At 32.2% G+C, this 12,304-nt stretch overlaps 1 protein-coding gene across 22 annotated transcripts in view; it reads left to right on the top strand.

Moving 5' to 3' along the window:
- Positions 1–12,304, top strand: part of LOC120310095 (sarcolemma associated protein) — an 85,569-nt gene that overhangs the window by 58,946 nt on the left and 14,319 nt on the right. For 8 of the 22 annotated variants that reach the window (XM_039348116.1, XM_039348104.1, XM_039348115.1 and 5 more), the window contains 4 exons: positions 2,669–2,731; positions 7,784–7,840; positions 11,721–11,801; positions 11,996–12,055. In XM_039348116.1, coding sequence (XP_039204050.1) covers positions 2,669–2,731; positions 7,784–7,840; positions 11,721–11,801; positions 11,996–12,055 — 261 coding nt within the window. Of the gene's footprint in view, positions 1–2,668; positions 2,732–7,780; positions 7,841–11,720; positions 11,802–11,995; positions 12,056–12,304 lie in introns of all 22 variants that reach the window. The other 14 variants (XM_039348114.1, XM_039348100.1, XM_039348098.1 and 11 more) reach the window with 3 other exon arrangements.

The following is a 12,304-nucleotide window of genomic DNA, read 5'->3' as shown; positions in this document are numbered from 1 at the left end:
GAACATATACAATGAACGCAACTAACAGTGTAACATATGTAGAATAGGATGATTTACAGTTGAAATTAGAAACCTGAGAAAGTGAGACAAACTGAAATGTAAAGATTTATCTCTCTGTAAATGAAAAATCTGTGACTGATCGTATTTATTATGGATAGACCTGTTAAAATGTATAATATAATTACATAGGTATCAATTGAAGCAAAATGACAAATACTGGATTTGGATAAGAGATACTAACTAGCCTGTGGTTCATTAGTACTTGACAAGTCACCCTTTTTTTGACCAAATGTACTTCATAATTTGCAAAAAAAAACCCCAATGGAATAGAAATATAAGCAATAAAAACATTTTATTTTGTTAGACATTAATTAGTTATACTAAATATCAATCTGAAGTATTGAAAACTTCTTAAGTATCAGCCACGACTAATTTCATTTATAAAATGAATTCTGGTTAATTAATATCAACTAATATGAAAGTGATTTAGACATTACTTAATCAGGGATAACAAAAAGTTCAAATACCAAACCCAGGGTTTTTGCACTGTTGAGGAAGTGAAGTTTCTATAAGGATCAGAAACCAAGTTCAATGCATATTTCAAGGAGAAAATTGGCTTTCAAATGGAGAATGAATGATGTTGTTACTTCAAGAAATTATATTGCAATAATATAATGAAGAACAAAAATGTTACAGGCATTCCTTGACTATGAACATTTGTTTTTCATAGTTAAGAGAATGGATACAATTTCCTAATAGCACAATACTAATTTTAGGAGGAGAAAACAATTTCACAGACATGTTTACAGTATAAAGAAACAAAATACAAAAAAGTGGAAGGAACTTATTGTGAGAAAATCTGCTAAAAATTTTGAATCTTCTGAGAATAAGGATAAATCTGGCAATTTCACTATTAATATCATTGTCAACTGCTTTTTATTTCAAGGATAATTACAATAAGAAAAATAATCATATATGTCAAAATGCATAACCAAATTCAGAAAACAGATTAAAGACATGGAAGGAATTGATTAATAAAAGTGGGTGTTTACCATGGTTAAAGAAGTTTAGAATTTATTTAGAAGTTATTAGGAGAATAAAAAGTGATCTCAAGAAAGAAGGAAGCACTTTAAGAAAGATGAGTTTAAAATGCTTTTATGGAAACAAGAACATCTGTTGGGACACATCTATAAATTGTTATTAAAATATGATGCAGCCACAGAACAAATTAGAAACTGTATGATTAAATGGATACAAAACTTCAAAGATACAGTTACGGCGGAACAATGGGAAGAGTTATGGGGAAAAAACCAAAATGTACTCCAACCCACAGTTTGAGATGATAAACAAAATGGATAAATCATACAATAATGACTGCTGGACATACCTCAATAAAGAAGGAGCATTCTACTACCTGTGGTGGTTATGTTTAAAAAAAAACACACTACCAGAAGTGCTAGAAGAGACTACACTCTTTGAAATGAAGACACAGATGTTTTATTATGTATAATTTCAGACAGCAATCTACTAAGGTACATGCTGACAAAACAATATCCAGTTTGGAACAACATTAGAAAAGTGAAGCTCTGCTTACAATACAAGCATGGGAGATCAACATTGGAGATTATGCAGTAATGGCACTAGCATATATTCTTAATCAAAGTTTAACTAAATTCAAGCAGGAATACTTCTGTTATCTGAAATAAATCTCATAGCAAAGAAAGTCCAGACATTTGGAATATAATTTTAAGAAAAAAATATGGCGTTAGGGGATGAGTTAAAAATAATAGATGAAATTGTTTAAATCAGTGGTTCTCAACCTTTTTAATGCCGCAACCCCCAACTGGTCGTAAGTCGAGGACTACTCAACTGGTGCAGCACCGTTTGCAGACTGGGACTTTTGGCGGGCTCAGCAGGGCAGAGACAATTCCTATTGGCTTTTGAAAGCCAATAGAATTAGACTCTATTCAAGAGAGTCTATTCTATTGGCTTTCAAAAGCCAATAGAATAAAAGGGAGTAGCACAGCTAAGGAAAAGGGGAAAAAAATGGCGGACTGCGTTGTTTGGCGACCCCCGTGAAATGGGGTCCCAACCCACAGGTTGAGAACCACTGGTTTAAATAAATATAAACAACAGCTTCAACTTTTCAAGAAAAGGACAAATAATTATGTAATGATTTAGTGGCTAGGGATAATGGAACAGAGGGGTAAAATGAGCTATTTTAAAGTTCCCTTTTAAAGATTTTTTAATTTTTGAGATTTTTAAAAAATTCTTTTTATTTTCTTTATCCTTGCTGATTTGTGCTATCAGCTTGAGTATGTAAAATGACCACGTTTATAATAAAACTTCAAAAGAAGAGGAAAAAAGTAAATAACATTTATTTCAGAAATAGATGCCCTGTTGATAGATTTCCCTGAACAGTTGTCCAGTGCAGACATTTATTAAATTCATTTATTAAATTATGAGCTTATGCGTTCTAATCATATAAACATATTACAGATCAGTTCATTTATTTGATACATGGTATATCACTTGTACTTATTGCAGAAGTATTTTTGTTTGTGCCTTTTTGAGGCATCATATCTTTCCTCATATCTGAGGCTTGTATGTTTTCTTTTGAGCCCTCAAAGATGGAGATATAACCTAAAGGTTTTTCTTTCTTTACTAGAGCACTTTCTTTCAAAGAGTGGAGGGGACTGCACTTTTATTCATCAATTCATAGAGTGTCAGAGTGAGTACACAGCATTCATCACATTCACTAAAAAGTCTGTCCTACAGTGTATATAGAATGGGAATAGTCATAATTTTGTTAAGCAAACAGGCAATGACAAACTTTTTTAAAAAACATTGATTACATCAGTTTAAAAATCTCAGGTCCCTTTAATTAACAGAATATGTTACTTCACATGTTTAATGATGAGCAACTATGATAGCTATGTAATGCTGTGGAAATATAACCTGCAATCTGAGTAAAATATGCAATATTAATAACTATTGAATACCAGTGAAAGACAATAAGGCATGTGAAAACTTTCTTTTTTCCCCACCTTCACACAGTAATCCTGATACAGGTTAAAGAAAGGATAAATTATTATTTGATAAACAAATCTTGAAGAGATTAGGGATTTGTTCTGGCAAATTTTTGGTTCGATATTATAGATTCGATAATACTAAATCCCACAATGTAATATATATTGAATCTTTTTATTTCTTCTGTTCAAAAATTGCCTGAACGAATCCCTTTAATTTTCTTGGCAAGATTTTTCAGAAATGGTTTAACTTCTTCTAAGAGCTGAGAAAAAGTAGCTCAAAGTCATCCCTCTGCCTTTGTACTCAAGGCAAGACTAGAACTCATGATCTTCAGGTTCATAGCCTGATAACTACTATATCAAACTGACTGTTGAATCTGCTTATGAGCTCTACTAATTCAAATCTTAATACCACTCATATATTTAGGATAGGTACTACATACACCAAAACTTTCAGCACAAGCTGATTTGGAAATACACGGCCCTAATTTATATATTGAATTCACAGTTCACTTTTCTAAACTTAGAAGAATTAAACTCCTTGATATTTCTTGGCATAAGAAAAACTATCACAACCAGTAGTTAACATTAGAGAACAAAAAAAAAGTTGTAAACCAGATTCATCATATGTATGGAAAAACATCAAAATAATTAGAAGCAAAAAATGATTCCAGACTACCAATAATGAAACCTCTTACATCAGGGGTGTCAAACTGCTGGCTGGACGCGTCATCCCAAAACCACGCCCACCCCATTGCCGGCAATGGAGAAAAAGCTCCGATACATCGCGCGACGTCACATGACATCGCGAGTTTGACATGCCTGTCTTACATTAAGGAATTATTGTTGATGATAATGTTGATGAAATGTTTTAATATTACATGAACCAAAATATAATGAAAACAGAATTTAAAAAGTGTCTGCTATTAACCTACATATGTAATTATAATTATATACATCTAATATATTTTAGTTACTGTACATTAAGCAAAAACCAGATGAAAGAAAATAGAGAAGATTACAATTTATAATACTTTCCTTGGAGTTCAAGAACTTCTGTAAATAAGCAAATCAGTGTTCATTTCTTAGTAGTGGAGGCAAGTACAATAGCAAAATTATGGAATACTTTCAGCCACGCGAAGAGATTTTAGTGGTAGATTTTAGTAGAATTTAGAGAAGCAAGATACTGTACAGCTATAGAATCTTGAAAAGATTCCATTGGAGTCAGATAAAATATTTAAAAGAGGTGCTTCACAGTGTATTGGCACAAGAAAGCATCTCCTTTCAAAATATTATAGCAGCGCATAAGACTTCCAAAAGATCTAGCTCACAAGTGTCAAACTTGCTGCGTCATGTGACGTGTTGTGACGTATCGCAACTTTTTTTGCATTGCCAGAGCTGGGATGGACGCAGCCTCTGCATGATGCAGCTGGCCTGCAGGCCGGTAGTTTGACACCCCTGATCTAGCTTCTTTGAAGGCTATGCTAACTGCTTGCAGGTGTACAGTACAGGCAGTCCTTGACTTAGGACCATAATTGAGCCCAAAATTTCTATTGCTGAGACAGTTGTTAAGTGAATTTTGCCCCATTTTACAACCTTGCTTGCCATAGTTGTCAAGTGGATCCTGCAGGGATTAAGTTAACATGGTTGTTAAGTGAATTTGGCTTCCCCATTGACTTTACTTGTCAGAAAGTCACAAAAGGGGATCACATGACCCCAGGACATTGCAACCATCATAAATATAAACCAAGCATCCAAATTTTGATCACATTGCCATGGGGATACTGCAATGGCCGTAAGTGTGAAAAATGATCATAAGTCACTTTTTTTCAGGGACGTCGAAACTTCGAATGGTCACTAAATGAATTGTAGGTCAAGGACTAGAGTATGTGTGGTTTCCATTTAAAGGCTAAGAGCCCCAAGAGAAGCATGGGGACCCCTTCAAAGCAATTGCTTGGGCTTTCCAAAAGACACGGCTGATTTCACAGTTCAGGGCTATACTGATGTACTTTACAATGCACCTCTTTAGAATGCTCTGCATAGCTCTAATTTCTAAATGTTGCCAGATAATAATAATGGGATAATTTGATTACAAATAAATAATAATTATAAAAAGATAATAAAAATAAGTTTGTGGAAGAAAAAATGAACTAGGCTAGCTAAACTAGTAATTGGGGGGTTACCCCTCAGAAATTTAGTTCTGTATGATGGTACATTTATATTTAAAATTAAAACCAGTTTCCAATCTCTAGGAACTATGAACCTTTGCTGTTAGTAAAAATGATATAATTTTATACATCTAAGAACACAGTTGAGAAGCACATGGGGACATTTTTCAATCACAGTCAGTTGCATTTATTCAGGAAAGGCACATTACATATTCACTACTCGTGGTTCTGCTATATATTGGAGGTCCTTGATGGTCTATTCTTGAAATGGTAATACATTTTCCCAAAATTTAAAAGAAAACCCCTTAGGATTGAAGAAGAATTGTTTTACCTGAGTCATAAAGTAATATATTCAAATTCTTTATAATTGAGCATAAGTATCACCTTTGGCCAGCATTTATTTCAGTAACTAGACTTGTACATTGAAATATAGCCTGTTCTTTCTTAGTCTATTTGCCCTAAAACCTTGAAATAGTTTTGTTTATTTTGGAAGTATTTTCATGGTCTTTGTGCATCACATATGAGTTTGTGCATCACATCTACATTTGTGTAGACCCTCATTGAAAAAGTTCTAGAGCTGAATTGTTGATAGATACCACCTATCACATTATTTATAGCCCATTCTGTAAATCTGACTGAAATTACTGGTTTCTATGGTTTTATTTTTTTTTTCCTGTTCATATGTCATACTTTGAATTATCTTTTTGGTAATTATGGCTCTTTGGTCATCTGTATTCATTGAATTCATTCTTCAGCCCTGCTGCATGTGTTCCAAGGACCTTTCAGAAGGGGAAGGAGAAGGGCATCTCTCTCAAACACAAAAAAACCTCCAGAATAGTTCAAAAGAAGTTTTGTGCAAAAGCATTGGCTTTTATGGCCATCCATTTATAGCTGTAAACTTTTCTTAATATTATACAGCAAAACTATACATAGAACTGCTTAATGTCTACTAAAATTTAAAATCTTATGAGCATTTGCATCTCACAAATCTATCATATGATTTAATTACTCTGCAGTAGAGTTTGACCCAAATAAATGTTGAGCAAACTAATATGGACATTTTGTTATGATGTTTCAGTTTTTTGGTGGTCTAATTATATTTAAATACAAATACATTAGTATTTGTAAATCTTCAGATTTATTTCCATAACTTCTCGCACTTTATCATTTTCTTTTTCTGCTTGTTGTGCCTTCAACACACTGCAAAATGTGCATTTGTCTGCCCCATTTGTCTTATGCTCGAGATGGTTATGTCTTGTCTTTTCTGATTTACCAAGTTACTATACTTTCTGTCTTTGTTCTCTCCACTGATACTTCCTATTTGTCTCTTGATTTGTCTTTTTGTCTCTTGATCTGACTCTTGTATAGTGCTTTCCCGACTTTATAAATAAAGAAGAAAGCTACCAAACTGCTACATTTCCCCCTAATTGTCTTAAAGGTTCCATCTATAAGCCTTTTTAGGAATCATTATTCCAAATAATCAAGAAATTACACTATCTTCTGCAATTAATTTAATACAGATTATTAGAAAAGAACATAAATATACTGTCCCTTCAGTTATATGAGACAATAGCTGAGATGCTATATATTCCAACATTATAGGAATACAATATAATCAGTGACATATAAAGGGCTAAGCTAATAAAAATTGTTATCTGTCTATGGAGGAGCTGTAAGTGGGAATTCAAAATTGTTTGTCTTTATTCCTGTATTCTTAGTGTCAAGAATCGACTATCAGTTCATTAGTACTACTTCTAATAAAGAAATGTGACCTATATTCACTATGTTGATATAAAAATATTCCATATTTTTGTACTAACATATAAAATCTTTAAATAAAATTCCATGGTTGGAATCAGTCAATGTGTAGATACATAAACATTTCATGGGGATGAGGGACTCAGTAAACGTGGAATAAAAATTATCATGAATTTTCTTTCTGTATAAATTATATTTTGTACAATGGCTTAAACTCGTCTGTTCTGAAATTTATTATAAAGTTTAGCTGTCTTGCTTTAATTCTTTTTGATAAAATATCAGCAAATGAATCATGGATTGGAATGCTTTCAATGACTATTAGTCCTGCTAGCTCTAAATTAACTTTACTATTACAGACAGTATGTTTTAAGCCAGATGCAGAAATCTACAAATGAAAAGGTCCGTTTATGCTTTGTTCTTAAGGGTTTTTCATAGATCTTTACAGTGGTGTGATATGATGGAAACAGAATGCTGGGCTAGTAATCCTTCTATCATGTGTTGCAGGAATCTGACAACTGTCTGTTAGAGATTCTTTAATTATCTGAACTGGGGATAGGATTTGGTGGCCTATTGTGTTCTTCTAACACAATATTTTTGTCTTTCAATTCAGTGTTTTAATATTTTATTTATGAGTAAATAAAAACTTTATTTATGAGTAGATAAAAACACTTTTTTTACAATTCTTTTATTCAACTGGAAAAGTCCATTGGTTCTTGTGAAGGGAAGTATGAAGTAATACTGCCCTGTTTAAATTTGGGCATGGAATGTAGATTAGAGACATGTACAAAGAATTTGAGCTTCGTTAGTAATCCCTGTTTTGTTCAGCAGACAAGCTCATGGACGAGGGACATCTTTCCAGAACAGATGAAACAAAGATACTGAAAGGTCAGACTTATTACAATATTTGTATTTTGAAATATGTATTTTATCTTCATACCTAGACATTGGACATTTATTTCATGTAAGGGAGACGTATTTGAAGAATTACGATAGACAAAATATTTAACTACTTATCACGTAATGTTAAAGGGCTTCCAAATAAAATATACTTTAAAATGTGAGCTTTAGAAGATTTGAGTGAAGAAAAGTTTGAAGCAGACTTTTTTTGCTTTGGGTTGTTTTTTTTAAATGTTTGGAATATGGAATTAATCTAGTTTAAAACACATGCCTATTACAGATTGTAGTGAATTACATAGCATTCTCATATTTAAATTTTCCATTCAGTAAATATCTGTGGTTGAATATTAGCTTGTTGTGAATTAAATATTCCATTTTTTAAACTTTTGATTTTATTGTCAGATTTATTGCCTTTCATCTCTTGAAAATCACAGTTCAGATCCTGCCTGCTTCTGCTCTCATGTTTTTGCAAAGTGCAGAGAGCATGCCATATTTGGAAAAGAATGCAGACAATAAATACAAGTGTAATTTAATGCTTGCATGCTAGTAGCTTGCAGAATGTTGAATTGTTTTGCATTAATATGTAATGTATTCTACTTTGAAAATAATTCAGTCATGAAATTATTAAATTTTGTATCCTATATTTTATAAGACTATCTTAGAATAATATAAAGTATAAACAGAATAAAGTACTGTATATTATGAACATAAATCTTGATAGATATTAAATTATATCTATTATATATATATAACTAATAAATATATGAAATGTAAAAGAAATTGCTTTTAGATTTAGTAGTCAAAATTTATTTTTAAATATAAATATATTAGATGCCAGATCTCTTTTCTGAAAAAGAAATTAGAAAATTATCAGTGGTGAGAAATTTCTCTATCCAAAACCTTGAAGTTAAAAGTGCTGGTCATTGGACAAACGGACCTTGTAAGAGAAGTTGCTATACTCTTTAAGTTTAATATTGATAATTGAATTGAGGACTGAATCATCTTATACCACAGTAATAGGTATCACATTGATATGGCTTAGCAAGGTATAATGCACTAGCATTTACTAAGTTTTGGGGTTCATTCTTGACTCTTTATTTGGGCTTGTATAGACTTCAACTTCCTATAAAATATTTTGTGAGTTGTAACTGACATCTAGAATCAATCTCAAAATTTTGAAAGATAAATCTGTACTAGGTTAACGATGCAGAATTCAGATAATTTAAACAAGTATAATTCTCTCTCTTTTTAGCATATTTATTAGTTGTGTGTACAGTATTGCTTTCTAGGTTTATCTTTCATTGAAGTACATTTTTTTTGTCGTTCAGAAAAAAATATGCAATCAGGATTGTAAATCCTGTAAATTAAGATTGGAAAGAGATATTGAAAATGTGGAAGAAAAATGTGTGATTTCGCTGTTTTTCATGCCTTTGATTAAATGACTCATCACTAGTGTATACTGAGAGCCCAGTTGTTCCTTTTATTTCCATATAAGGAAGTATCAGTTACCCAACTACATGTAACACATTTAAATTAATATTTTTAAATTAATGGGCAAGCAAGGAATCTTGTAGCATTTGTGGTTATTTTGAATTGTTTGCAGTAAAATAATTTCATAAGATAATGATATTTAAGAGTGGTAGATCCTCCCATTTTAATTATAATTTATTGTGCAAAAAATCCCAAGGTTGTTTACAATCCCCAAACAAACCAAGTAAATAAGTACAATTTAAAAAAAACACACAAAATAAATAGTAAAAGCAATTTAAAACATCAGATGAATGAGAAACAGTAATGTTGCGGGCTGGGCCTTCTCAAAAGCCATTAATATAAAGGGACTTGGATTAATATTTGAAAGGTAGTCAAGCAAGTGCAAAGAAAGAACTTAAGCAATTATAGTTTCTTAATTAAAAATCCTCTGTAGTAATTGTCCCAATTAATTCCAGAAGTAAAGGAACCAAGAGAAGGGTTTATGAACCCACAGCAGATAGCAGATAGAAAAATCCATTTATATTTTCCAGAACTGAGTACAAGCTATTCAGAGTTTTAAAAGCACTAGTTAGAAATTAGAAAATACTTGGCTTTAAATAAAAGCTAAGGATTGCTTAAAAGAATTCATATGCCCAATACTAGAGAAGTGGTATTTAACATTATTCACAGCTAAATGCTTTCAATAGTTTGTTTTGGGAGCATGGCCATTAATCTTCTAGCTGTAATAAAAAAAATCTTTTTGTATGACTATATGACTCATACAGGGAAAGTGTCTTCATATTTGCAAATTACCTTATTTGCCCAAATCTATGTCAAAAGAATTCTCTTCAGTATTCATCAGTTTATGCATTTTTGAAATTTTAAGATGTGTTTTGGAGGGGATGGCAGCAATATGATGTAGGTCAGTGGTGGCGAACTAATGGCATGGGTGCCAGAGGCGGCATGCAGAGCCCTCTCTGTGGGCATGCGCACCATCGCCCCAGTCCTAGGCCTTCAGCTGAGTTTTATAAAACCTTTTCGCTTTAGGCCTCCATCGCCGTGTGCAAAAAAAAAAAAAAAAAAGGTTCAATCAATCAGTCAATTTCAACTTCTCGCAGGGGAAAAAAAGATCTTGCAACGTTGGAACATTTTAGTCCCACCCAGTCTGCCATTGGGCCACACCCACCCGGCACCTGACGATGCATAAGTGGGTTTTGGATTGCAGTTTGGGCACTCAGTCTCTAAAAGGTTCGCCATCACTGGTCTAGGTGTCTCACTTGGAGGAGGAAAACCTAGGTTCTAATCCCGTCTCAGCCACAAAAGCTCACCGGTCCACTCTGAATCTCCCTCTCAACCCAAGCCATTTCAGGCATGGGAGGAGGGAGTACCAGGTACAATTCCTTGGGCTTCTATAGAAAAGGCATGATAAAAATCTAATAAATATATTGGTGAATTTTTCGCACAGTAAAAGATTTTCAGGGAAAAATATTTGTAGCTATGAAAAAACAGGAGCAGAAGAGCTACTTTGATAATTTATCCATTATGCCTAAAAAGAATTATTCTGTAAATGGCAGATTATAGTTATTCTCTGCAAAGTGAAGGTAGATTTTGAATGCTTTGGGTTTAATACATTAGTAGACACTTCACTGTTATTTGATTCTGTCTTGTTGTTTGAACCTGGCATATAACTAATGTGAAGTTATTGTGATAGAATTAATTATAATAAAAATGAGCTTGCTAAACAGCATTATATGGAACATTAAATATTTTCCTAATCAAATTCTCTTTCTCTATAAAGATATTTTGGTCATATTTTGGTCAATTGTAATGGCTTCTTTAAACCTTAAAGCTCATTATACAAATATGAAAACTTGTAGATGAATCAGAGGATATAGTTAATAGCTCATCAAGAAACTAATGGAGAAATAGATTTTCTATCAGTGTCTTTTTAAAGCCTTTCATTTTAACTGCTGTGTTGTTTGAAACATTACGGTATTATAGGTAATGCGTCAACTTATTGTTACTTTATCCGCTTAAGTGCTACAGAGCAGCATTTATTCCTAATACTGTAACTCTTTTCAATGTTAAAAATATACACTGTTTTAGAATCCCTTATCTTTATCCCCCTTTCTTGATTTATACTCAGAATTAGTAAACAAAACAACTAATTTCTCAGAAGGTTTCAGCTGGCCAAAGAACAAGTTTCAGACAAAAGGCTAAGCAATGCATGAACCAATTTCATCCTGCATGTTTTTTTTTAAAAAAAATATTAAATGCATGATCTGGAACCATTTAATCCAATTCAAACAGGAATTTAATCCACTTGTTAAAATTTATGCTGAAAACATGCATACAGTTGCACATTTATTTGAATGGAATTAGTGTTTATATTTTCCAGAAAATCAGGCAAAAGCTAAAGAAGCTGAGCTTTCAGATACTTTGAGCCCAAGCAAAGAGAAAAGCAGTGACGACACTACAGGTATGGCATATCTTTCAGTGAACCTGGATTTAAGTGACAAGGTTTTTTTGAAAAAGCAAAATTAAAAAAATCATTTAAAACAGCTTCTTAATTTTCTAGTTCAGTTGAATTTTTATACTTTTTGCCCTGTGCTGAGTTTTTAATTGATTTAAAAATATTACCTCAAATTCTAAAATAATTTCACTTTTTTTTAGATGCTCAAATGGATGATCATGAATTAAATGAACCTATTGCTAAAGTTGCTCTCTTAAAAGGTAAATCATTATTTTCTTAATATTTAATGTGTTTTAATTAGCAAATAATTAAATATTTGAATTAATATTAGTTGGAAACATGGGTTGAAAATTTTATTTTGTTGTCTGTAATTTGCTTTTGATGAAAAGCACAAACTGGTACTTTATCTATATATGAAATGTGGGTATAATCCAAAACAGAAAACAAATTAATTTCAATGTACCTTATCCTCTAATTTTAATTTTGCACGTGAAGCATTATTTTTCTTT

This window comes from Crotalus tigris, unplaced genomic scaffold (assembly GCF_016545835.1).
Source record: "Crotalus tigris isolate CLP2741 ecotype Arizona unplaced genomic scaffold, ASM1654583v1 scf7180000018122.1127207, whole genome shotgun sequence".
In the NCBI taxonomy this organism is placed as follows: Eukaryota; Metazoa; Chordata; class Lepidosauria; order Squamata; family Viperidae; genus Crotalus; species Crotalus tigris.
The sequence above is the reverse complement of the archived record's forward strand: the minus strand, read 5'-3'. Positions and strand labels throughout refer to the sequence as shown.